At 34.9% G+C, this 27,087-nt stretch overlaps 1 protein-coding gene across 4 annotated transcripts in view; it reads right to left on the minus strand.

The window, feature by feature from the left end:
• KIFAP3 (kinesin associated protein 3) overlaps positions 1 to 27,087 on the minus strand; it is a 353,458-nt gene that overhangs the window by 67,540 nt on the left and 258,831 nt on the right. For all 4 annotated transcript variants that reach the window (XM_049633903.1, XM_049633900.1, XM_049633902.1 and 1 more), the window contains one exon: positions 2,932 to 3,032. In XM_049633903.1, coding sequence (XP_049489860.1) covers positions 2,932 to 3,032 — 101 coding nt within the window. The remainder of the gene's footprint in view (positions 1 to 2,931; positions 3,033 to 27,087) is intronic.

The raw sequence follows: 27,087 nt of genomic DNA on the forward strand, positions 1-27,087 counted from the left end.
ATATTGACTACTAAATAGGTTTTGGAAGGTTTTGTTTATGAAATATAGTTCATAAATGTTATGAAATGTTCTGAAAACCCCACTGCAGAAACGTTTGAGTTAAAAATCATTAGTCAAGAAAACATGCATGAATATTGTTCTTGAAAAGGTATGGGAGAATTTTCTACATACAAAGTTTTCAAGTGCAGTGATAATATTTTTCAGAAACGACCTAAAGAGGCTCTTACTTCCAATTCTTTATTTAAAATAAAGTTTTATGTCTTATGGTTGAGATTATATATTCTAAAAGAGGATAACTCCAATTTGAAGACTCACCAAGAGTAAGTTTTCTATCCCTTTTTATTTTACATTTATTTCTTTTTTATTTAATGTTTTTTTCTTTAAGTCTAATCTGGATAAAAACAGTCAATCTAGGCAAGAATACTATTCTTCTTTGGCTGCTTTCCAATTCATATCCTGTAGTCAATGAAGTTCTGACACTGAATGGGATTGGAAAAGGAACACCCTTTGAAACCGCAAAGCAGAAACCCTTGGAACATATGGAGTGAGACTGTAGTAAATCACCTGTAATCTCCCTTTGACATGGCTACTCTTTTATTGAAAACTTGTTTGACAAAGAATTTGATTACACTTTGCACTGGCTACACTTCTGACATATGTTATCTCTATAAGAAGCCTTGCCTTGTTAGATAAGATATGCTCTATATTCTTTGAAGAATGTCTATTTCCTATAAACATAATTAGTTTATCCACTTGATATAAAAGGCTAAGAAATTACCCTTAAGAGTTTATCAGTTTTTTAATTGCATGTAGATAAAGTGTTAAAATTCTGGAAGAGCAAATTCAAATTTAGAACTATCTCACTAATTTTGGATGAATGAAAAGATTGTCAGTAAGAATAAAAAGAGAAATTATGGCTGATTTTTTTTTACTATACATTAACTAATTCTCAAGTAACATACATTTAATAACTTATATTAGCTTAATGAGGAATTGCCTAGCAGGAGTCTTAAGAGGAAATACTTTTCTAAGTGTGACTTACTATTCATACTCTTCTAAAGTGTTGGGTTTTTGTTTTTTTGTTTTGTACATAGATTTAATCTTTATTTTTGAGAGAGAGAGAGAGAACATGAGTAGGGAAGGGGGAGGGAGGGAGGGGGAGAGAGAGAGAGAGAGAGAGAGAGAGAGAGAGAGAGAGAGACAGAATCTGAAGCAGGCTCTGGGGTCTGAGCTGTCAGCACAGAGCCCAATGCGGGGCTCAAACTCACAAACTGTGAGATCATGACCTGAGCCGAAGTCGAAAGCTTAACTGACTGAGCCACCTAAAGTGTTTTTTAAAGTGTTATTTTTATTGTTTGCCATACACCCTGCAAGTTTGCTTTTTCTATCTTAGGAAACCATTTTATAAAAAATAATGTAATATTTAAAACTGGCCCAACCAGTGTTCAATCATCAGATATTCAAATTAGTGGAGCTCAGTTTAATAAAGATTGATGGCAAAATAGTGATTCTGTGAATGTATATTCCCTAAGAGCAAAATATGTATAATATGTATAGAATCTCTATCCTTATAACATAGTCCATGTAAAAAAAAAAAAAAATCACTGAACTACTTCAAGATAAAAAGGCCTAACATATGAAATATATCAAGCAACCGAGTCATAGCAAAATCTTTCTTAAAGATAAAAGAATTTTGATAAATCATTTAAAATCACTGAACATAAACCAAATGAACAGGCAAAGTTAGGAAATACTAGCAATATGACAAAGAATTAAAATAGTTATTTCATATTTGGATCTCATTTATTAATACTAAAAATATTAACGTGCCAGTGGAAAAATTGGCAAAGGACATGAATAAATAATTTGTAATTTTTTTCTATACACACACACACACACACACACACACACACACACACAAATTACTCAGCCATAAAAAAGAATGAAATCTTGCCATTTGCAACAACATGGATAGAGCCAGAGAGTATAATGCTAAGAGCAGTCAGAGAAAAACAAATATTATATGATTTCACTCATATGTGAAATTTAAGAAACAAAACAAATGTGCAAAGGAAAAACAAAAGAGACAGAGAGACTCTTAATTATAGAGAACTGATGGTTACTAGAGGGAAGGTGGGTGGGTGGATGGGTGAAATAGGTGATAGGGATTAAGGAGTGCACTTGTGATGAGCACTGGGTGTATATGGAAATACTGAATTACTACTGTGTATCTGAAACCAATAAAACACTTTATATTAACTATACTGGAATTAAAATAAAATTTAAAAAAAGGAAAAAAGTGACAAGCTAGTTGGAAATACAAACATGCCTTCTTAGAAGAAAATATGTCAAATACACAAGCGTTTGTACCTTTTGACTTAGTAATTCTACTTTTAGGAACTTAAACTAAAGAAAAACACAGGGATGTGGATAAGCATTTATATACCATGATATTTATTCCACCTTATTTCATCTGTTTACCTAAGTTTACTTACATCTGTTTTTATGTGATAAACTGGAAAAAACACACAATTTAACAATAATTAAATAATGATACATTTAAGCAACAGAATATCATATAACTATGAGAAATAATTTTTGAAGACTGTTCAATGACATGGGAGAATACATTGTGATCTAGTAAGTAAATAAAGTAATATATAATTACATACTGTATATAATCTCAATATGTTATTTTTTAACTCTGTAGAAGGAAATATACCAAAATGTTAAATGGTTATCTCTGAGTTTGGGATAACAAAGTTATTTTCATTTTTATACTGCTCCCTATTTTCCAATTTTCTATCACAAACTCATGTTATTTTTAAGAGGGAATTTTTTTTAGGGAAAAATGTATCTGGAAAATCAAGAGAAGAAAATGGAAAATACCTATTTTTTTTAATGCTTTTAAAAAACACTTAAACCACTTACCTGTGGTATACAGTCAGTGTATGCAAACATTGATTTAAAGCGATCATCCATGCTAATGTGGTAAAGAACACACATTGCTATTTGTTTGTAGTTTTCATTACCTGGGAATAAGAAATCATGGACATGATTAAATCATGGATAGAATTAATTTTTTTGGTATAACACACTCAAATTAATACATTAAGACTTTTAACCTCCTGAATCAAATGCTTATACACCTCTAATTTAGAAAATATTTTGACCTGCCTATTTCAATTTTAGAGTCTAGAATATACTGTCTGTGAAATATCATTAATTTCCAAGAGACAACGTGCATTTTGCAAAAAGAAAATTAACCACAAACCAAAGAATTTATTGTTTTCAGTAGCCTACTGTGAACCAGATTGGATCACTGGCATCCTCACCCTGATGTTCCATGAAAATATGTGATTAACACAGCTCCTAACAGTGATGATATAAGAAAAATCGCGAACAGAAAGTATATGTAATTCTTATGAGTCAGAAACTGGAAAAATAATCTAAATGATAAAAGAAGTACAGTAGTATTTGTAACATTAAAAAAATACATGACTATAAAACGCTAAGGCCTACAAATAGACTAAGGACCGCCTCAGTACTGAGGCCTAATACACCTCAAAACTGAGAAAGAGAAACAAATGATATATCATAGATTGAACAATAAAATGGGATTCTATGTATCATGCAGTCCTTCTTGCTTTCAGATAGGTCATATTTTAAGGTCCTATTTATGATCTCTAAGTCAGTGACAGAACTAGAATTAGAAAACTTGTTTAAAAAGTTTTATCAAGAAACAATATCCTTTTTGAAAATTCTAGGCGATGAGAAATACTTGAAGATATTTGGAATTTAAAAGAATCAAGTAGGTAAGTGGATTTAATTGATAAATAATATATGAAGATTTTAAAAGTTTAAACATGGAGGATAAACTTAGCACCTTTATCCTTGTGTCTACCATACCACAAAATTACTAAAATATGTAGGGTTTTTTAAAATTCTGTTTTAGATTCTTATTGAATTTTTTGATATATTAGGCATATCTTTCCAGATGGTTAGAAATTCTTAGACCATGTGAACTTTGGTATTCTCACAAGGCTTAGAACACATGGTAGTTTCTTATTAAATATCACTGACGGATTTTAATATTTAAACAGCATAGTGATTATAGTTAACAATCCTGTATTGTATATATTTGAAAGTTACTGACAGTAAACCTTGAAAGTTCTAACCACACACCCACACCCATCCACACACCCCCAACACACCCACACAGTTAACTGTGTGAGGTGACAGATGTGTTAACTAACCTTACTGTGGTAATTATTTTTCAATATATACATATATCAAATCATTACAACACATACATTAAACTTATATCATGTTATATGTCATTTAGATCTCAATAAAGCTGGGAAACAAGGAGCAGTGTTACATTAAAAAACCAGAGGTTGTGGTGTTAAGGAATCTACTCCTGAAATCATTGTTGCACTATATGCTAACTAATTTGGATGGAAATTAAATGAATGAATGAATGAATGAATGAATAAATAATAATAAATAAATAAATGGACTAGCATGTCCACTGGGTTATTATTTTTTTTAATATTTTAATTTATTTAATTATATCCAAGTTAGTTAGCTTATAGTGCAACAGTGATTTCAGGGGTATGGGTTATTATTTATAACTGAAAATCTGAAAATAATCTAGATAACCAACATTTAGAAAATCATAAAATAAATGGTGATATGCTTAGGTAATATTATCTAAACATTATGCAATTATTATGCTTTGCATGTTATAATTATTTAACATTATATAAATATTAAAAATCATTTTTAAGGATGCCTGGCTCGCTCAGTTGGTGTAGCATGTGATTCTTGATCCTGAACTCCATGGTGGGTGTAGAGATTAGTTAAAAATAAAATATTAAAAAAAATAAAAAAAAATCAGAGGCTAAAACAGAAGAAATAAACACATTTATTCAAAGACAGAAATTACTAAATTCTACAAGAGCTTCAGATTTGAGGCAAATATTTTAAAAGTTATAGGAGATCTTTTACAAGTAAATATAAAAATATAGCGACTAGCTCTAACTCTGTTTTCCTTGAGCTTATATGTTACATACAAATATATCACGTGGTGGGACACCTGAGTGGCTCAGTCACTTAGGCATCTGACTCCTAACTTCAGCTCAGGTCATGATCCTATAGTTCATGAGTTTGAGCCCTTTGTTGGGTTCTGTGCTGACAACACAGAGCCTGCTTGGGATTCTCTTTCTCCCTCTCCCTCTGCCCCTCCTCTGTTTGTGCTCTCTCTCAAAATAAAATAAACAAACATTAAAAAAAAAATATATAGAGAGAGAGAGAGAGAACAAAATGAATCTTCAAAACAATAATCTGTCAAGTAAATATTATCCCTATGCTTCAGATGAGGAACTTAATGCTTAGAGAAAAATATATATTTGCTACACGGCCTGGTAAATGAGCAGGGATTTAAACTCTGATTCTAAAATCTTCACCAGGTTATGTTACAATAACACTCAAATACTTTTGTAATTGATAAGATGAAATGGCCTTCTAATACTGGGTATGAAAGACTGATCTATACTGACAGACATATGACAGAATAAAACACATTTTTGAAACACTTTTTTAAAAGCTGGATTTCTGCATCTTTCAAAATAGTTTGGCTAAAGCCTGTTTCCTTCGGCTTTCAATATCAGCATAAAAATGACTCCCTGGGATAAAACAAAAAAAAAAAAATCCATTCCTTATCTGATGAATACATACTAGTATACATTTTCATTTTAACTAAAAATCTGTGAATTCACTAACTCAACCACTTGGAACACAACACATGCAGAAACTACATTTTATATGTGAAGTAACACTTATTTTATCTCATGTTTTATGTCTGTTTCTCTACAGCATTATAGTTTATAGAAAATCTGCAGAATAAAGAGTGCAGGAGAAATCATTTTGGGTAAATTTCAGGTCCTTTCTACTATTTGAAAAATGTCACTACACAATCTGTGGAGAAGACAGACGCTGAATTCAAAAGATAAGCTCTAAGGATAATGACCCTAGGCTTAGATGAAAAGGTGAGATATAAGAACAGAGGAGAAAGTACACTTAATCTGAAGATGAAGACTAGTAAATTCAGAAACACAAGTTAGCTGTAGAAAATATATACACTAAGTATTTAGGGGTAAGAATTCTACTTGGAAGATGTGAGGCAGAAATTGTGAAATTACTCCAAAATGAGAAAAGTATAGACAAATTGGGTATACCACCAATTCCAACATTTTGTTCTTGGGATCAAAGCAAATATAGAAATAGAAAATATAGAAATCTATAGAAATATAGAAATCTATAGAAATAGAAAATACAGAAATATAGAAATAGAAAAGATTCACAGATACTACTAAAGCATATTTTCCCACTGTTGAAGGCATGCATTTACACTTATTCTAGTATAAAACACACCTGTCATAGGCAAACAAATCTTTGTACAAGTTTTTTTTTTTTTTTAATGTTTGTTTATTTTGAGAGAGTGTGCACCCACACGCATGACAGTAGGAAAGGGGCAGAGAGAGAGAGGGAAAGAGAGAATCCCAAGCAGGTTCCACATTGTCAGCATAGAACCTGAGGTGGGGCTCAATCTCACCAATTGTGAGATCATGACCTGAGCCGAAATCGAGTCATATTCTTAAACATCTGAGCGACTCAGGTGTCCCTGTACAGGTTTTCTAACACATAGGTTAAAAGAGAAGAAATCTGGGGCGCCTGGGTGGCTTAGTTGGTTAAGCGTCTGACTTCAGCTCATGGTTTGTGAGTTTGAACCCCAGCTCAGGGCCTGGAGCCTGCTTTGGATTCTGTCTCTCCCCTTCTCTCTCTCTCTGCCCGCCTCTCTTTCTCTCTCTCTCCCTCTCTCTCTCTTAAAAATAAACATTAAAAAAAATTTTTTTTTTAAGTGAAAAATTCCAACTTTATTCTCCAAGGAGGAGGGTATCCTTATGGTTTGGTCAGATTATACTTCACGGTATTTAGCTTTTTTTTCTAGGTATTGAGTTATTTTTAAATCTTTTCAAGTAGGGTCCTTCAGCAAACTTTCATATTTTTTTAATTTTAATTTTTTAATGTTTATTTTTGAGAGAGAGAGACAGAGTGTGAGTGGGCTGGGGCAGAAAGAGAGGGAGACACAGAATCTGAAGCAGGCTCCAGGCTCTGAGCTGTCAGCACAGAGCCCGATGAGGGACTCGAACTCAGGAGCCACAAGATCATGACCTGAGCCGAAGTCAGACGCTTAACCGACAGAGCCACGCAGGCACCCCAACAAACTTTCATATTCTGAAGGCAAATCTCTTTTTCCCTGCTATTCCAGTTTCTTTCTATATGTTGTTCAGCTGTGGGTATGTTCTAATCCTACTTAACTTTTACAAAATATTTTTTTAACAAAATATTATTTGAAGATATTTTCTCTATGTAGTGGGTTCACTGAAAAGTAGGATTCCAAAGCACACAACTTGGTAAATGGTAAAAGAAACAAAGAATCAATAACCAATAAAAAGATTCTTCAAGATCAAAGTACATCACCAAACAAATTAGAATTCGATGTGGAAACAGGAATAAAACGGTCCATGCTTGAGGAGAGTCTATTGATGGTGTCAATGAAAAGAATTCTAAGAACTGTTCTAAGGTGGTACATCATTCATATAAGATGAGAGAAAAGATTCACTTTTAAGAGATCTGTACTCGATAAGATAGGTAACAAGGAAGCTCCTTTAGAGCTAATGATAATACACACTGATAATACAATTTATATAATGGCAATATATCCTAAGGATAAATCAAAGATATAGGATACGTGATAGAATAGGAAGCCTGGAGCAGAGTCCTAAAATTATAATAATTTCTGAAAAGCAGATGAATCACATATGTAAGAAACAGATCTCAGATATGACAATAACTTATTTTTTTTCACAACAAAACTAAATATCTAGTTTCAAGAAACAGAAAGATTCATTCTTCAGCCAGTCCTGCGTCTGCTCTTGTGTGCTCTCTCTTCTCCTCTCTCCACACTCGTGCTCAAGGTGAAAACTCCTTGCAGCTCTCTAATGCCTTCCTAATTCTTCTCTATCGTGACCCACTATTAAGAAAAAAACAACAAAACACCTCTGAACGTGTCCCCAGTTCCCATCATCTTTTCCCCCCCATAATATGTACCTAAAATGCCAACCATGCCCCAATGCATGCTGAAAACTGAAGGCCTGCGGTGGAATCTCCAGGGAAGCAGTGCTGTCCTGAAAGCCTGGCAGACAGCCAATCTTTTTAGAGCTGTAGTTGTTTGAGAAAAGGGGAAAGAGAAAGGGTTAAGCCAACAGTGATACTGTTCCTACTGTATGTTAGGCATATGTTTTCTCGTTCACCCTGTGAGGAGGTAGGTCCTATCTTTGATTTGGAGATGAGGCGATGATATTCATTAAGGTTATGAATCCTTCCAAAGGAGACACCACCATGAATCTGAGACTCAAATCTAGATGGGACTACAAAGCCTGCTTGTGGGCTTCCTGTTACTATCATTATCCCTCAGTAGCATAGTACAGGAAGGAGATGAAATTAGAAGGGACTCTATGAGACCCGGGAGTCTTAGAGAAGACAGTGGGAAGGTGGCCGAAGAGGGGAAGAGAAGATGAAATGCACAACGACAACCAGTTGTTTACTGGAAGACCTGTGCCCAGATACAGTAGGTTCTGAAGGGCCAAAGAAGTTCCTGACAGGGACAAAAGGAATTATCCCCCCAGCAGTGTGGGGGACTAGATCTTCGGCAGTTCTGAAGCTCACTTTCACTAAACTGGACCAGAGCTACCATCAGGCAGTGTTTGAGTTTATGAAAAAACACAAGGTGCTACAGAAGCTTAAAAGATGAGTGGCCCTGGTAGCATAACACTGTGGTTCAGAGCTCGGGCTCTGACAGGCTGGGTTCGATCTGTGACTCCTGCACCTGAGATAGAGCCTGTGAGTGCTATTTAAACTCTCCGTGCTTCAATTTCTTCATCAGCAGAATCGATATAACAACTGTACCTAACTCAAAGGGTTGTTACGTAAGGATTAGTTAAGAGAATTCTGGTAAAGGAATTAGTAGTACTGAGTCTGACACAGTAATAAACCAATTCAATACATATCATTTCTTACTATAATTATTATGTGAACAGGAACGTTTTTTTCTGTTTTACCAACAGAACAGTACTATCGTGTGCCCCTAACACACACGGTGGGGTTTTCTCTTCTCAAGATCGGATCATAGTCAGAAATAAAGCAGGCTTGAGAAGCAGCGGAGATTTCTCCAAGATGAGCTAGGCAGGGTCCAGAGGTATATTCTGAGCCTGCAGCTAAGCCACTTGTCCTCCTATTCAGTCACTTTCCCGTAAAGCTTTACTATTCCCAAAGTATGGGCTGAAGAGAGTTACCTTACTACAAGGCTCCACTAAGTGACCCCTATCTGATAGGAGCCCTTCATCATTCTCTCATTCTTACAGGGTTATAAATTCCTTAATAAGAGTGCAACTTGAGAAAAGAACATAATCAAAATACAGATTCAGTACACATTCGTCCTCCACCACTACCACAAACACACTGTGAATCTCTCACCCCTCTTTCATGCTTCTGCATCTGCAACAGAACTTGAACTCAGTCTTGGAGTAGGAAACTATACAGGTGATCGGCCACCAAGAAGATGAAAGGACTCAGGCAGAAGTCTGAGAACACTGCAGACAAAGCTCACGATTAGCTACAGTACTTATTTACCTTCAAGTGGCATGTCCCATGCTTCCCCCCTTGTTTAGGCCGAGCACAACTGAACAAAAGAAACTGAAATATGACAGGCATTACACCAGAGGTATTCTTTCTCCTTGAGAAAAGGGGGAAAGGAGGTGATGTCAGATCTAAGGGACTACAATATTGTACTCACAGGTCAATATAACAAAAGTTGCTGATATGTCTTCTGGTTTTGTCTGGGTAAATGTTCCCTGGAACCCAATCACGTGATTTACAAATACCTATAAATTTGATTTTCAGGGCACCTGGGTGGCTCAGCTGGTTAAGTGTCCAACTTTGGCTCAGGTCATGGTCTCACGGTTCATGGGTTCGAGCCCCACATTGGGCTCTGCGCTGTCAGCCGTCAGAGCCCCCTTTGGATTCTCTTCCTCTCTCTCTGCCCCTCCCCCACTCACATGCTCATGGACTCTCTTTCTCAAAAATAAACAAACATTAAAAAAAATTGATTTTCTGGGGCGCCTGGGTGGCTCAGTCAGTTAAGCATCTGACTTTGACTCAGGTCATGATCTCGGGTCCATGAGTCCCAAGCCCTGCGTTAGGCTCTGGATGCTGACAGCTCAGAGCCTGGCGCCTGCTTTGGGTTCTGTGTTTTCCTCTCTCTCTTCCCCTCCCCCACCCATGCTCGTTTGTTGTCTCTCTCAAAAACAAATAAACATTAAAAACTTTTAAAAAAATTGATTTTCTTTCTTTTTTTGGTATTTTTTTAGGGAATTTACAAATACAGAAACTGACATTTGCCCTTTAACTCAGAAAAAAGATGTAAATATCCTATACATGATCTTCTAACCCATGTTACCTTGACGAATCTAATTTACATCTTATTGCTGCAAATCACATATTTCCTTTCTCCACTAAAGAACTGCAACATATGAATGAAGATTGCAGTATATTGCAGTATATAACCGTAATTATTTTATTCACTGAAGCATTAATTATTATATAAATGATTAGTTGCTTGATGAAAATACAGCCTATAACTTTATGGCATCTAGCAGATATTCTGACAGCTGTAAAAAAAGGACAACATATTTTAGGACAAAAGTGCATACCCAGAGTGGGAAGATGTCTGGAAATAACCTAAATTCATCTCCTCAAACACAGCTGCACACAAAAAGTAATGGCTTTCTGGCAGTCAACATTTATTATTACTTAAAGGCTAATTTGCAGATCACATAGCCATAAACAGTCATTAAGAGAGATTAAATAGTCCAAGTAAAATTAAGAGCTTATCCTTCATTATAAGCTAATCATCTTCTTTGATTGGAAGAAAGGATATCTGAGTTTTTAAAAAATAAACCTCAAAAAAAAATCTTGTATATCCTAAATGAATTTGGGGTTTGGGGGTATGATTTTCCCATAAGAATTCATGACTAAGAACCATAAACTGCAGCTAACCAGCTATGATTCCTCTACATCCTACAAATGGCAGGCATTTCAAAAGGGCTCCTTTAAGACTTACAGACATCAATTATTCCCAAGTAAAAACAGGCTGCCAATAGTCCGTATGCTGGCATAGCACCAAAGGCCCTGTGAATTTTGAGCAGAGCAGTGAAAAGACTGAATATTTTTGAGAACTAGGTCCTTAATGACTAGAGGTGGATTAGTCAAATCTGTTCAAGTAATAAGGCCAGGGTGGAAAAAAAATGGCCTAGTCATTATGATTCCTTTGGTATTTACGGTAATAAACATGAATCATGATGAACTCACTGGCTATTAAACGCAGAGGTCATAAGTACTTCGATAGGATTTCCACAGGAATTCACCGTTAATTAGCTGGATCATTATTTGAAAGTGTTAGTGAATTATCTTAGCAGTTGTGCAGCCATTCCCCCCAAATTGGTCATTCCCAGCTGAGGGCAGTTAATGCCTTAACAAACTGGTCATTAACTCCAGTAACTGATTTGTGGGAATTACTGCACTTATAAAGTACATTCAAGACTTTTTTTTTTCTTTTTTAAAAAATCTGCAGCTGTAGTTCAGCTGGAGCAGCTGAAGGAGGAAAAAAAAAACGTTCTCTGGACTGCTCTCATGATCGATTTTCTGCCAATTAAAGGGCAAACGCATGCTGATGGGTTTTGAATTTTAAAATGTCTTCAGTTTTTCATCTCCGAAGTGATTAGTAAAAACACCAGTTAGTTACTAATTTTGTAAGACACTTGGGATTTTCCATTCACAGTTCAGTCAAGCAGAAATATGAGTTTGAACACCAGAACTCAAAGCCAAATTTCCGCTTCTGCAGTAGACCCAGCCCAACACTTTGTAAAAACAGAGTGAGAACACAAGTTATGGGCCACATTATTAGCCAGATTCTCATTCTCTTTTGCACTCCATGTCTTCATTCAAAGTAGAAAACTCCCTTTGAAGTCACAAAGGCCCCAGGAGAAGATAAGATATATATGCTCAGTATGATCAGACAGCCTTAGTTTAAACTTGAATTTGAGGAGATCATTTTTAAGACTACAACTATACTGGACAGTCTCCTTTTTAGAATAGATTTGTTCACAGTATAAAGATTTGAGATGAATAGATAAAAACCAAGAGCTTTTAATCATGAGCTGAAGGGGGAAAATTACAGAATGTAGGTTACAATGATCAGTATGAAAACAAGTGTAACAATAGTCTTGTGATACAGGGTTTCATGGATAAATGATTTTTGTGTCCAATGACTTGATATAAAAACTATAAAAAACTGAAATTGTAAAGCTACCAGTAAGCTCAACAGCTCAGTCACATTAAGAGATATTCACTAAGTACTCTAAAATCAAATACTTTTGATGCATTTTCATTCATTTTACGTACAACCGCACATTCTGCCATATAGTTCCTTTTTCAAATATTTGCAACATATTCTAATTATTTTATTACCTGGTCTATAGTGGCCTTTTATTATGTCTAAAGCATACTATAACAACTTATAATACACCCTACAAAATGTGCACTCTTGTGGTACCAACGATAGGGACCAAAATAAAGCCCTTAACAATGACTGCTTTCTAGCCTACAGGTCCACACCATTGACTTAATGTGCTTCAGTCAGCTTTTACCTTGTAGAAATGGAGACACCCCAGGCAATATTCACACACAGAGTATTGGAACCAGCTGGTGATAGAAGAATCCTAAGAAAAAAGGCTTCTTGATTTAATTGGGAAAACAGGAGGAAGCATAAATTTTACTGCCATTAATAACTTCAAGCAATCTTGATATGACTCTACCTCACCCTGACGGCTAAACATGTGCTTTTTGTTAAAGTGTTTGCCACATCTGACCCCTATTGTTTGCTCACTTGATCAGGTAAGAAAATGTAGGTTTATTTATAGGATAAATGAGGCCTATTAAAATTGAGAAACAGTGCAGTAGTCTATGAGGAGCTGCATACTGAAACAGATGTGTGAAATTCCATAACAGTTTTGTAATAAACAGGCCAAATGAAGTTATTTTAAAAAGTCTACTTTAAGTTTCTTAAACCATCATAAAGGCAACCTAGTTTTTAAAAACTGGAAAACACCTCCTAATTAGAAAACATTATTCTGACAATTTCCCACCAATTTTTAATAAACAGGCCAAAAAAATGTCGTGTACTACATATTACTCTCTCCACAAAATAAAGACGTGCTTTATTTCTTAATTTTAGGATCCTTTTGATAAAATAAAAATGAAGCCATTAATTATAATGAAAAATAATATTATGGGGGACTTTCAAAGGTGTTCAGAACCTAACTGTTTCAATTTTCTTTTAAGGACATATGACAGAATGGTCAAAAGAAATAACCCTTAATTTTTAAGTGATCAAAGTTTAGAGTCCAACAGTCTCTGCTCTGGTGATCTCCCACAATAAGGGAAATCAGACTTGTCTCAACCGGAAGAAATTAAACATTTATCACTTAACTCTTGACCTGGTCTGACTTGCTACACGCTGATAAAATCTTTCTACAGCCTTGGAAAATGCCCTGAAACCCAGATTACCTAATGTAATCTAGACCAAGATGAATCAGGTGCCATTCCTACTCTCAAAACCATTCTGGGTCTACTCACAGAATGCAGAAACATTTATATCCATTTAGAACACCTTGGAAACCCTAATTTATCTTGCAGTGAAGACAATATGGTCCAGCAATGCTGTGACTGAAATTTGGGTCCTTTTTGAAATGATTCATGTGGAACTGTGAAACAGGCGTGACGATGTGCTACTGAATCTCAGAATCCTAATTTTCCTGCCATAACCAATAAATTTAGTTTCAGCACAAACCAGTCATGTAAATTAGCATGCTCACAACTTTCAAATTTGGAAGAGTCAAAAGTTATACAGCTAGAAATTTAAATCAAGATTTAAATTACAGACCAAACTTTCGCACTAGTTGTATGCAGTGCTATACACGTATCAATGACCTGATGCCTCTGGTGATTAAAGGGCAACTTGAAAAAGATGTCTGGGCTAGTTAACTTTTTTAGTTAACTTGCACAGAGATTCATAAATCACCTGTGAATGTGCCTAATGCAAGCTAAGAACATGATGAATATTTATTGTGTGTGAGTTCGATCTTTAGCTATTACTATATTACTATATATATATTGAAAAGCTACCAACATCTCTAGGTGACACTACGAATTCCTCAGTTTTTTTAGGAAGCATTCTCCTGTCTGCTCATAAATGAACTAAAGAAGTATCCCTAGACAGGGTAATTTGTGATGCTGGATTCAACATTTGGGTTTTTGGCTTGTTTTTTTATTTTGTTTATTTTGTTCGCTTTTTGGTGGTTTTAAAAAGTTTCCATTTTAATTCCAGTTAGTTAAGGTACGGTTTTAGGTCTACAATATAGTGATTCAATACTTCCATACATCACCCTGTGCTCATCAGGACAAGGGCCCTCCTTAATCCCCATCACCTATTTTGCCCAGCCCCCCACCCCCTTCCCTCTGATAACCATCAGTTGGATCTCTACAGTTGAGTTTGTTTCTTGATGTGTCTCTTATTTTTTTCCTTTTGCTTGTTTGTCTTGTTTCTTAAATTCCACATATGAGTGAAATCATATGGTATTTGTCTTTCTCTGACTGAATTATTTTGCTTAATATTATTATTATAGTCTCTAGTTCCATCCATGTTGTTGCAAATGGCAAGATTTCATTCTTTTTTATGGTTGGAAAATATTCCACTGTGTGTGTGTGTGTGTGTGTGTGTGTGTGTGTGTGTGTGTGGTGTTTGTATATGTGTGTATATCTTCTTTATCCATTCATCAATCAATGGACACTTGGACTGCTTCTGTATCTCAGCTATTGTAAATAATGCTGCTATAAACATAGAGGGGCATGTATGGGCTTTTGAATACTTTAAAAGAACAGCATGCTAATCTAAGATCAAACCTGTCTTTTCATCTATTTGAATAGTGCTTCTCAAACTACCTGTGGTTTAGGGTCAAGTTTTTATTTTTTCTCCCATGTGTCTGAGACCAACACTTTTATAAATTATACTGAAAACAAAATTAAAGAAAATATATGCAACACAGAAGTTCAAAAAATGTATTATACTCAGCAGACATAATATTATATACATAAGTTGCTGTAAATTGTCTAAACTCTGATTCTTAATTTCTGGATTTACTCATTTCAGACAAGTAAAAAACAGTTTATGAATGTGCATTGGTCGGTGGACCATACTTGGAGTTACCACTGTATTAGAAGATTCCTGCCTTGAATCACAAAATTCACTGAAGGTATCTGTACCTTATAAGTGAAATATAAGTGCTATTTCACGGTTTACAACAAAGCCCCTATAACCAGGCATAGAATAGTCAAAACTATGAGGTAAGAAGACTTTTTACTGTGCTCATCTTTTTTCATTTAGGGACCATTAACCCTCAAACCTTCCCTTCCTTTTCTTCCACCTTATCAAAACTAACGTTTGTATAAGGCCTTTTAGTTATGAAATAAACAGATATCAATTCTCTCATCAGAGTTGCAAAACAATCCCGTGGGATGGATTTTCTAAACAGGACAAAAGGCTCACACCTATTGACTTGCCTAATGTCACCCAACCAATAAGGGGTGAAGGGAAGGAAGGAGACTCAAGCTCAGTTCTTTTAATGGTCATTCCTTTCATGTGCTCCTTTCATACATTAATCCATCCAACCACCTACCAGATATTTGCTGAGAACTTACAATGTGCTAGACATTTTTGTAGGCACTGGAAATGTAGGAGTGAATGAGACTGATACAAATCCATATTTTCATGCAGCTTATAGTCTTTGGGACCCAATGGGAATGGTGGTGATAGTGGGTGTGTGGTGAAGACAATAAACAAGATAATTACATGAAAGATAGATCATGTGGTGATTAAGTGCTATGAATAAAAATAAAAGGAAAAAGAGAATAATCTGAGAGCAAAGCCCTTTCATGAGGGAATGAACTGTGCAAACAACTAGAAAAGGACATGCTAGGCAGAAGGAACAGGAAGTGTCAAAGTCATGAGGTAGGCGTGTCATTACTGGGTTCAAGGAATAGCACGGAGGCCAATGAGTTTTCAGCAGAAAGAACAAAAGCAAGAGTACTAGAAGATGTAGTTACAGAGGTAAGGAGCTGACAGAGAACATATAAATGCTTGTAGGCCATTGTTAGGACTTTGGTTCTTCTCTGGATAGGAAGTCATTGAAGATTTCTGAGCAGAGAAATGACACGATTTAACTCAAATTTTAACGTGATCACTCTGTGTGCTGTGTTAAGGAGAGAATGTGGGGCAAGGGTAGAAGCACAAAGACGAGTTAGGATGCTACTGTATTAAGCCAGGAAAGAGAAGATGGGGCTGGCAACAGGGTGGTAGCAGCTATGTTTTGAAGACAGAGCAGACTGCCCAGACAGACTGGATGAAGGGTAAGAGGGAAAAAGAGAAATTAAGGAGAACTTCCCCAGTTTTGGCTGGTTAATTACAAAGTTTCCATTTTATGGAGAGAGAAAAGACTGAAAACAGTGGAAATTATCTATCTTTCTGTTTATACTGGGGAGTCGTCCATATAGGCAGAGTATTTAAACAGAATGGATGAAGTCACCAAGGGAGCAAGTATAGATGGAGAAAAATTCTATGGACTAAGCCCTGGAAGGTGTTCTAATGTTTAGAGACTGGGGAGATAAGGTAGAAGCAGAAAAGGAGACTGAGAAGGACTGGGTACTTAGGGGAAAAACCAGAAGAGTACTGTGTCCTGGAAAATCAATGAAAAAAGAAGAGGAGAGAAACTACCAAATGTTCACTACTGATGGAGTACTAGGAGTGCTGGGAATTGACCACTGGATTTGGCAACGTAGAGGTCACTGGAACTTGACCACAGTGATGCCGTGGGGGTGTGTGTATGTGAAAGTCCAACTGGAAAAGATTAAAAAGTGTAGAACAGTGAGGGAGGGGGGAATTGAGATTGGATAGAGAAGAGAGGAGAAAGAGGGAGTGGGATGCAAAGAGCACAGAGCAGACAAGAAGGGATATGAATGCATGCAAAAAGAGAGAAACTGGGAGACAGGAAATGACCGCAATTCTTGAGGCATTCTGCAATAATGGGAAGAAGAGAAATGGGATGGTAGTTGAAAGATGAAAGAGTGAAGTGAGAGTAAAGAAGAATATTAAGATAGCATATTTATATGTTGATGGGAATGATCTTCCAGAGAGGGAAAAATTAATGCAAGGGAGGAGAACTGCTGGAGCAAGAACCTTGAGTAGGTGACAGGGAATGGGATGGAGAGGGAATGTTGGTCAATGATGAGATTAGGAGCAAGTTCATCCAGAATAATGTGAGGGAAGCCAAGTACAGACAGAGGTAGGAGGGTAAGTGTGGCAACAGGAACAAAATGGAAGTTTTTCTGACTGCTCCTATAGTGAAATAGGAACAGAACAAGGTAATGAGCCTAGGATGAACATGAGGTGTTGGATTTATGAGAAGGTATAGGAATGAAACTCTCACTTAGGAGAGTGGGAGGACCAGATAAAGAAGAAAATGTAGTATGACTGCTGGGCAGCATGAAAAGTCTAGTACTGGTTAATTATCCAGAATGTACTGTATGCTGTTGTCCCTCTGTGCTCAGGGTCTTCCTTTTCCACTCTCCTACATCATGTCATACATTCCCCATCCTTCTTCACAAAGCACCAAAGAAAGTGATAAAAATGATTCTAAGATGTGAGTGGCTGAACACTCAAAATGTCTAAAGGGCAAGGCAAGAAATATAATGAAACGTCTACGAGAAAGTAAGGTTTATCTCAGGGGAATGGGTGAGTTTGGATCATGCCTAGAAATCCAAAGTTAAAATTAAGAGACTATATTTTGGTAAAGCCGAACATGTCTTCTAGCCGGATTTAAGCTGCTAATTTGAGACTCCTGGTGTATTATTACAATCAGGAATGTATGCATTTAACAGGAATTAAAAGCTTTAAAGGAATGCTCTAATTCACTGGTCTTCAAGGTGCAGCCTGAGGATCCCTAAAGGGGATCCCCAAAGTCACACCATTTTTATAACAAAGTCACACCATTTTATAACATTTTTATAACAATAATATATTAGTATTAATAAAATACTAATATATTACTTTCCTTTTTAAAATTCACATTCTCTCATAAGAGGCTAAGACATATACGAAATATGATACCACGACAGAGTGTTGAGGGAGCTAGGAGAGCCAGCTGTTGTCTATTAAGCCTGACTTTAAAGAAATTTGCAAAATGAAAAAAAAAAAAAAGAAATTTGAGAAATATAAAATTATGCTACTCTTGTCACTAATTTTTGTCTTGTTTTGGAAAGAGTTTTCATAACATATTTATGTTAAAGTGTAGCAACTTTGTTATTTTAAGATGAATATTTAATTTTTTCCTCAATTATGAATATAGTAAATATCTCTAGATATAATCTCTAATAAACAAAAGTGCTTTGGAGGTCCTTAATAATTTTTAAGAGTGAAAAGAGTCCTGAGACCAAAGTTTGAAAACTGATGCTCTCTAACCACTGAATTCCTACAGTCTCCTGATAAACAGGGAAAACTTACAAAATAGCAGAGAAACTGTGGGAAGTGAGGATTGCCTATAATTTATAGGTAGCTATCTAATCTGTTTAACCACTAGGCTGGCTATGACTATTCCATTTTTGTTTTAACAAACGCAAAATTTCATATATGTAGGATGAGACCTACACATTTTATGTGTATGTTTATTCCCTTGAGTTTAAGTCCCTTTGAAAATCAAGTTAAAAATTGAAAAGCTGACAGGAAAACTTGGAACATTACTCACTTTAAAATACATACCAATATCATTCAAAAAGGAAAAAGAATACTGTAAATAAACTCAAAATTGTTCAAAAGAGTTTACCAGTGAAATACGGTAGTTTTTTTTTTTTAATATTGATTATGCATTCTGTAATAAAGTATCTCTCCCATTATGTGATGTTTAAAGCTTTCTGCACAAACTATTTCATGATGAACTAGGTAGGCTCTCCCAAAGAATGCACTTCAGTTGGGGATTTATGCTTGCTCCTTTACTTAACATCATCCCCAAGCACATCAAGCAGTACTTATTAGCTTATGAATCATCGGAGCCAGAGCAACTGAGAGGTGCAAAAACATTTGTCTGGTGCATCAGATGAAAAGCTACGAACATTTAGTTTTCAAGTCACTTTTGAAACACTATCAGTGCATTCTCCAGGAAACTGAAGAACACACTATGACGAAGCATTTCCTTGCCAACTCCCAACCCAGGATATTCTGACATAAGGAAGCACTCTTGAGACACATCAAGGTCAAATGGCTTAAAAACTTATGACAGGGAATTTTTTTTTATAATGATTTGATTCTTAGATGAGCCAAAAATCTCTAAACATTTAAAAAAATTAACTCTATATCATAAAAAACCTGACTGAACTAACAATTGGCTAAATAAAGCCAAACTTTCTAGGTCCAATTCAATTTGCATATAATCACATTTGCGGAAACCCCCGGCTATGACAGGTCTCCCAGATGGTAATATGAAGTTTCTACGCCTAAGAAATTATGTGTCAAGCACGGGAATGAATAACACTGAAAAGATTTTATAACTGATACTGAAATAGTAAGCAGAGGTAAGTTTAGGATCCTTTATGAAATCTTAGGAAAGTAACATTATCAAAAATGAAGTAAGAATGGGATAATTTTGGTGGCATTTAAAAAAAACAAAGGGATACTTAGATACAAGGGTCCTCATGGATCCAAACAAAAATTTTGAAACATTTTTAACCATCAGGCTGGCTGTGACTAGTCCATTTTTGTTTTAACAAATGCAAAAATTCATATACGTAGGATGAGACCTATACATTTTATAAGGTTTATTCCCTTGAGGGAATTTCTATGCCTAGCAAAGGATCAAAACTATTCAAATAAATCAATTTCAGGAAAAGTGGAGAAAGAAAATTTTAAATAATGATTTCTAAAATTCCTTATTAATCCCTTTTTTGTGTCCCTGATGTCAAAAGAAAAGCTAAATTCAAAATCCCTAAAGAAATGCTTTATATGACAATATTTTTAAATAATTTTTGGTTTTACTGAGTAACATTTCACTCAGCCTCACATGGCGAAACAGATGAGCTATAACAAAACGTCTCTGCCTTTAAAAGTAAGTCAAATCACAAAATCTTCCTCAATTACATTTTTTTTCTCAGTTATTCAGCAATTCTGACAACAGCAGGGGTCGCAATGTACTAGTTAAATGTTTCAGGATGCAAGAGAAGGGGATTAAATGTTCATATAGCACAGCTTTATTAGAGCCTGAAAGATTCATGATTCATTGTACTCTAGTTAAAATAATCTATCATTAAATATAAAAAGATTTTTCAGTTATGGGGTCCCCAAATAATAGTAAAGAAAACCTACTTAAAATCTGATAGCATTTCCAGCTGAAACAGCATCCCTTAAAATTCACTTCTGCAAAGTTCTCCACATGTGTAGCCCTACAAAAGTGGCTTTACATTTTTTGCATCTTTTAAAAAATAAACAATTTCTATACATAAAATAGGTAACTCTTTAATTCAGTCCTCTATCAACCTGAACTGAGTTTCTTTCTAATAAAAAACCAACCTGACCACTCATGTTCTACTCTATGCTCTTTAATTCCTTCTCCGTGATTACAAAGAAGAAAATGTACCCCAAATTCTTCAAATACTTGATTTACAAAAGGTTTTTTCCATTAAAAAAAATTTCAATTCCATGGCATCACTCCCATCACTGCTTGCCAAGAATAACCTAGAAGAATTTAGATAATCTACTGTTCAACACACAAAAAATCCAGCAGAGACAGTGATTAAGATTTCTGAACATTTGATGGGAAAGAAATCTAATCACTTTCCCATAGTTCAATGTTTTCCAAATGAATGTCAAATCAATCAGAACACAAAATTAATATAAGTCATAAGTAGAATAAACAATGATCAGAAAATAAATAGAAAATACAGTTCACTGCACACAGAAATGGTAAATACTGCTTTGTGAACATTTTTAAAAATTACATATGTTAAAATCTGTAATAGATGTAAGAAGTAAAATGTAATGTATATAAATATACACATATGGATATATACACATTCATATATATATCTCACATACACATGTGAGTATTAGGTTGTAGTGTAAACTATACTATAGATTGGGGTAAAGATGTTTGAAAGTCATTGCTCTATACTAATTATATCCTATCCCTTTAAAGTCTATGCTCTGTGTAATGCTTCCTTACTACAATTTCTATATAATTGTAGTGGCCAAAGACCAGAGATATTAAATATATCACTGAATTGCTCAATTGAGAAATTTAGTTTATTGTGTTAGGAGTTAAGGATTTATTTTTCCACACAAGTAACATATACATTAACAAGTATAAAAATGACTATTCTATTATTAATAGCTTATCAGCAAATCATTTATACACTCAATGCAATTTCTTTGGACACAGCAGAGAGAACAAGCAAAATAGGTTTCTTCACAGTTAAAAGAAATGTTACAAAGTCTGCAATAAACCTTACTAAGAAGAGTGTGTTACTGGGAAGAGAACCCTTTGGGCATTCATTTGGAATTCATTTTTAACAAAATATACACTTCAAATAAGCTCAGTTGTCAGTTTCCAAGACCACAAGAGATTAGAAATATATCATTAGAGAGAGGAAAATTGCTGCTACAGAATTGCTTCTGGAACAGAAGAAATGAGAAGTGACAGCTAAAAATAAGAGGGGAAAACAGAAAACCTGTACATAAAAAATTTAAATACATGGAATTGAGGCCATTTAGTAAGGGGAAATAGTTGAGCACAGTAATATTTACATTCCTGTATAATAAATTATCTTGACTCAATGATTAAAAAAACTCATATAGCAGGTGAACGCAGGTACTCTGGTTCCAAAGCCCATCGTACTAACCACCACACTATACTTCTCAATAAAAATTTAAATTACCTTTATGGTATTAAAAGTACATTTAAGAAAACATTTATGAAAAGAAACATGTAATCAATTTTAAAGAACTTTATATAAAATGATTAAATACCCTTAATGTTATAAGCTGAGAAAACTTTCTTATCAGAAAGACCCATTCCTTGGATATCTATAGTTTGTATTCTATATAATTTCCTAACACTGTACTCTTATTTAACCTTTCCTTATTAACATGCATTATTATCTATATACTGAAGATGAGAAAATGGACACATAGGTTAAATAATTTACACAGTATCACATAGCTAATAACAGATGAAGCCAATATTCAAAGTCATATAGTATGGCTCCAGAATTCTAGCTTTTAATTAACGTGCTCTGTGGTACTATAGTAGTTAGATACACTACATATGGTAGTATTGCTATAATGTCTCAGGATGTATTTTTTTAACAGATTCTGGTAATCCTGGAAACTCAGCTAAAATAAAATTCAGAAGTGCCTGGCTGGCTCAGTCAGCACAGAATGTGACTCCTGATCTCAGGATTGTGAGTTCGAGCCTCAACATGTGCATAGAGATTACTTAAAGATAAAAATCTGGGGCGCCTGGGTGGCTCAATCAGTTAAGTATCCAACTTTGGCTCAGGTCATGATCTCACAGTTCGTGAGTTCGAGCCCCACCTCGGGCTCTGTGCTGACAGCTCAGAGCCTGGAGCCTGCTTTGAATTCAGTGTCTCCCTCTATCGCTGCCCCTCCCCCACTCTCTCTCTCTCTCTCTCTCTCTCTCTCTCTCTCTCTCTCAAAAATAAACATTAAAAAATAAAAATAAAAATCTGAAAAAATAAGTAAAAGAAAATTCAGAAAAACTGGAAAATACCTTTCAGGATTGTTAGGTTGCTAACGCACCAATATTCTAGTTCTAGTCCTTCCAAACATTTGCCAACCCCTTAAAGTTCAGCATGGCCATGTGACTTGCTGTTATCAGTGCCAAGTGTAAGCAAAAATTATATTTGTCAGTTCAGAGTGGAAGTCTTCAAGAGAAGTTTACAACTCTGCATTTTCTCTTTCTCTCGAGATTCTGTTAGTCTTGGTCTCTGATGGTGACACGGACCAACACTTGGTACTCACTTATTATGGATATGTAATACGAGGAAGAAGTAAATCTTTGATGTGTCTTAACGTACTGGGATCTTAAGGTTGTTTATTAATAATCATAGCCTTGTCTTCCACTAATACAGTTGTCAGGTTTTTCGTGGGAAGTGATGAATAAAAGGGCCATTTTTGGACGATGATAAATACAAACAATTATAAAGTTTACAAAATGGTTATGTTCTAAAAACTCATACTGAAATCAGTTATTTGGAATTTGAAATGCTTTTTTTCCCCATAGGCTCACCTTATAAAAGGCCCACAGAAGCTTATTTAACTCATAATTTAAATGAAAAAGTAGAAAACAACAGTGTCTTTAAAATAATTATAAGAATGTCTGATACGTAAACAGATGTAACCTGTATATTCTAAATACTTATAGGCATTCTGAAGCATTTTACAGAAGCTGAAGTCACTGTTCTCTAGTATATTTTAATTTCTCTTCAATATGTACATCTTCTCCCTTTCCTTGATCCTGGAATATCAGTAGATATTCTCTTTTGTTTACTATGTATGGTTGCCATTGCTTCCATGGCTTGTAAGTGGAGAATGAAAAGGTGGAACTAAACAAAGTTATTAAGCAAAAGATACATGAACATTTGAAAAGAAAGAAATTGCTTAGGTGAAAATTCAGTAACTTGTGAGCAGTGAACAAAAAGGGAAGAAAAGATGGGACATAATCTTTACCTAAAGAGGAAGGATTTTAGAGCCTACTTATTAGTCCTCAGATAGATCAAAGTTGTCATGAGTTTACAAAGTATACTGATTCCCCAAATGGCAAAAAAGTTGAGCTGTACCCAAATTTCTGTTCACTTTTAACAATTATTCAAATCACAACACCATTCCATATTTTTTTCAATTTGTTCTCCCAGAAAATTTTTGTGGCTGTTCTTGTGAGGATTTAACTATCAACCTATTTTATTTACCATACAAAGGTAAGCCAAGAAGTTATGAAGGTAAGCTACCCATAAGCATCTCAACAAAATCATTCTGCTTTTAATCTGTTTTTACAGATAACAGAGGTAGAAATTTTTCAGATCTTCTACTTCTACCTATGTAATGCAAGATTTGAATAATACTAGCTTTTTACTTTCCTTGGTGTAGTAAAACCCGATGCCTTAGGAATTCATGATATTTCAAAGAAAATAACGAAGTAACAACACTTTGAAAGAATAACTCAAACGAGGTAAACACTTTTCAGTTGCTCTTCCTACTCAAAACCTCCTCATCTCTGAAGCATGACGAGTTCTAGATTATCATGGCTTCTCAGTAACGGCCTAAACTTGATACACTTTTTATGTATTTGTCAAAAAATAAACACATTTCTCTGGCTGTTATGTCTCCTTTAGTGGTTTCCTCTTCCCACTTTTCTTCTATAAGGTAAGTGTTCCTTTTTTAACCCTTACTCCTCCGGACCTATAGACCTATGTTTCTATTTGTCTCCAAAATGTCTCACACTGAATCTATTGCTAGCTTCCTCAAACTACTTCCCTCACACTTCTCTTTTTCTGTCCCTGGCACTAGACTTCTAACAGTCATGGGGTATGAATTCTTCCTATCATCACCTACATTCAAAAAGTAAGCATGTCACATTAAGTCTACCTGTAATATGTATTTCTTTTGCCTCACATCTGACATACTACCTCTTTCCTAGTCCATGTTTTCTGTACTTCTGGTCTTGCTGTTATAATAGACTATTATGCTCTTCTGCAGACTCTAGTTCTAGTCCATCCAATAGAATAATGTCAGATTAATTTCTCTAGAGCAGTACTCTGTGACCCAACTAGTTTAAAAACCTGCAATGATTCCCACCATCAGCTAAATTCAGTATAACTCATTAGCATAGTCTTAACCTTCATAATACCACAAAAGAACATAAACCCCATTTATTTTCAAAGTTATCTCCTACTATCTTCTTATTGTTCCTCACACTGGCTTAGCACCATCTATGCCTTAGGTAATGTTGGTCACTTTACCTGAAATACTTCCTACAGCCTCTATTCTTCTTCCTTTATAAACATCACCTTGGTTAAAGTCAATGTGCATCTCAAATGGCATTTTGCCGATGAAGGACCAGTAAGGAAACATTCTCTCTTTTGAATTTCAACATATCCATAGATTGAAAAATATTTTCCTATAGTGCTTAACACTGGGTTTTGCCATAGTAGATCTTCAACATTTTAGTGAATTGAAATTGAATCAAACCGCACACATCCCAGGAGAGTAAAAATAAATAAGCTACCTAGTTTGTCAATAAAGACATAATACCTATTTGAAGGTATTTGTATTCAGATCAAGGTAAGTGAGCAACACTTATAGAATGTCCACTTTAAGTAATGATGATGATGGTGATGATGGTAAAAAAAATGATTTATAGCTAATATTTATTAAGAAGATACTATGTGTCAAGTACTATTTTAAGCACTCTGTAATACAATACCTCATTTAAGCTTCAAAAGAACTTTAAGTTGGTTATAATTATTATCCCCATCTTAGAGATGGACAAAAACTGGGTCAGAGTTTGGGTACCTTGCCCAACACAACATAGTTAGAAGTAAAGACAGCCATAATTCTAATAAGACAATCTGACTCCAGAAATCGAGCTCTAGAAGAGATGAAAGAAATTATTTTATTAAATGCTATATCTCATATCACAAAATTTACTATTTGTTAATAAAATATAGACTGCGTATCCTGTTCGTAATTTCCCCCAAATCTCTCTTAAATCATTTGTTTCATAAAAGTAGGTCACTAAATACAGAATAAACCAAATAGCCTATGAACTCCTTCAGGACAAGAAATATAACTTACTCATCTGCATACACTGAGAATCTAACCAAATATCTGATACATAATTCTGCTAGATTCATGCTAGATAAAGGATTACATGAATTAAATTCAAAGTGCCATCAATTTTACTTTTCAAGTTTTCCTGTTTCCTTGTTAAATGTATTGCTTTGGTTCCACAAAAGCAATTTTTGAAAGTGCTTCTCAACAGAGTTCCTTCTACACTGTATAATAAAAGTCCTATGCAATATTTGTGGACTGGTCAACAGGCCAAATGTTCTTGGACTGACTGGTGAAAGGTTTTCCTATTCTGAGAAAAGGATTAAGAAATAAATTTCCTGAAAACTTCCTTTATTTTAAGGGGTGTTGGAGAATTGGATTTTCTACTTAATCATGGTCTACTTAATATACTACACAGTGTAGTTTAATGTAGTAGTTAAGAAATCCAACTTTGGCAACAGACACAACTGAGGTTGAATGTGGGCTGTGCCTTTTATCAGTTGTGTAGATGTGAGTAAAGATCTCAGGGATCCCACGAGATAATGTAAAGAAAGCACAAAACAAAATGACTGGCACAGTAAACATTCAATATAAATGTTATTGCTAGTATTATAAAGAAAATAATGATATCAATGAGAGACTAGATTCATAGATATTAGACAGCTAAGAATAAACTTAATTTTAAATCATTCTCTTCTATTACACTACTAGTGGTTAACAGTTAAAAAAATATTTGAAAACAAGGATAAAGCTACAAAAAAAAAAAAAAAAAAAATGAAACCGCAGTGCTGAACAAAGGAACGGAGTCTTAAAAGATGGGTAAGAATTGTGCTTTCTGGTTAAAAAACACAATGGCATTCCAGGTAGAGAAAAAAAGCAGGTGGACAAGTACTTAGGTATAAAGAGCTTGTTTAGAGAACTATATAGTTCAGTATAATATATGTTCAATATATGTTATA

Source organism: Panthera uncia, chromosome F1 (genome assembly GCF_023721935.1).
Source record: "Panthera uncia isolate 11264 chromosome F1, Puncia_PCG_1.0, whole genome shotgun sequence".
In the NCBI taxonomy this organism is placed as follows: Eukaryota; Metazoa; Chordata; class Mammalia; order Carnivora; family Felidae; genus Panthera; species Panthera uncia.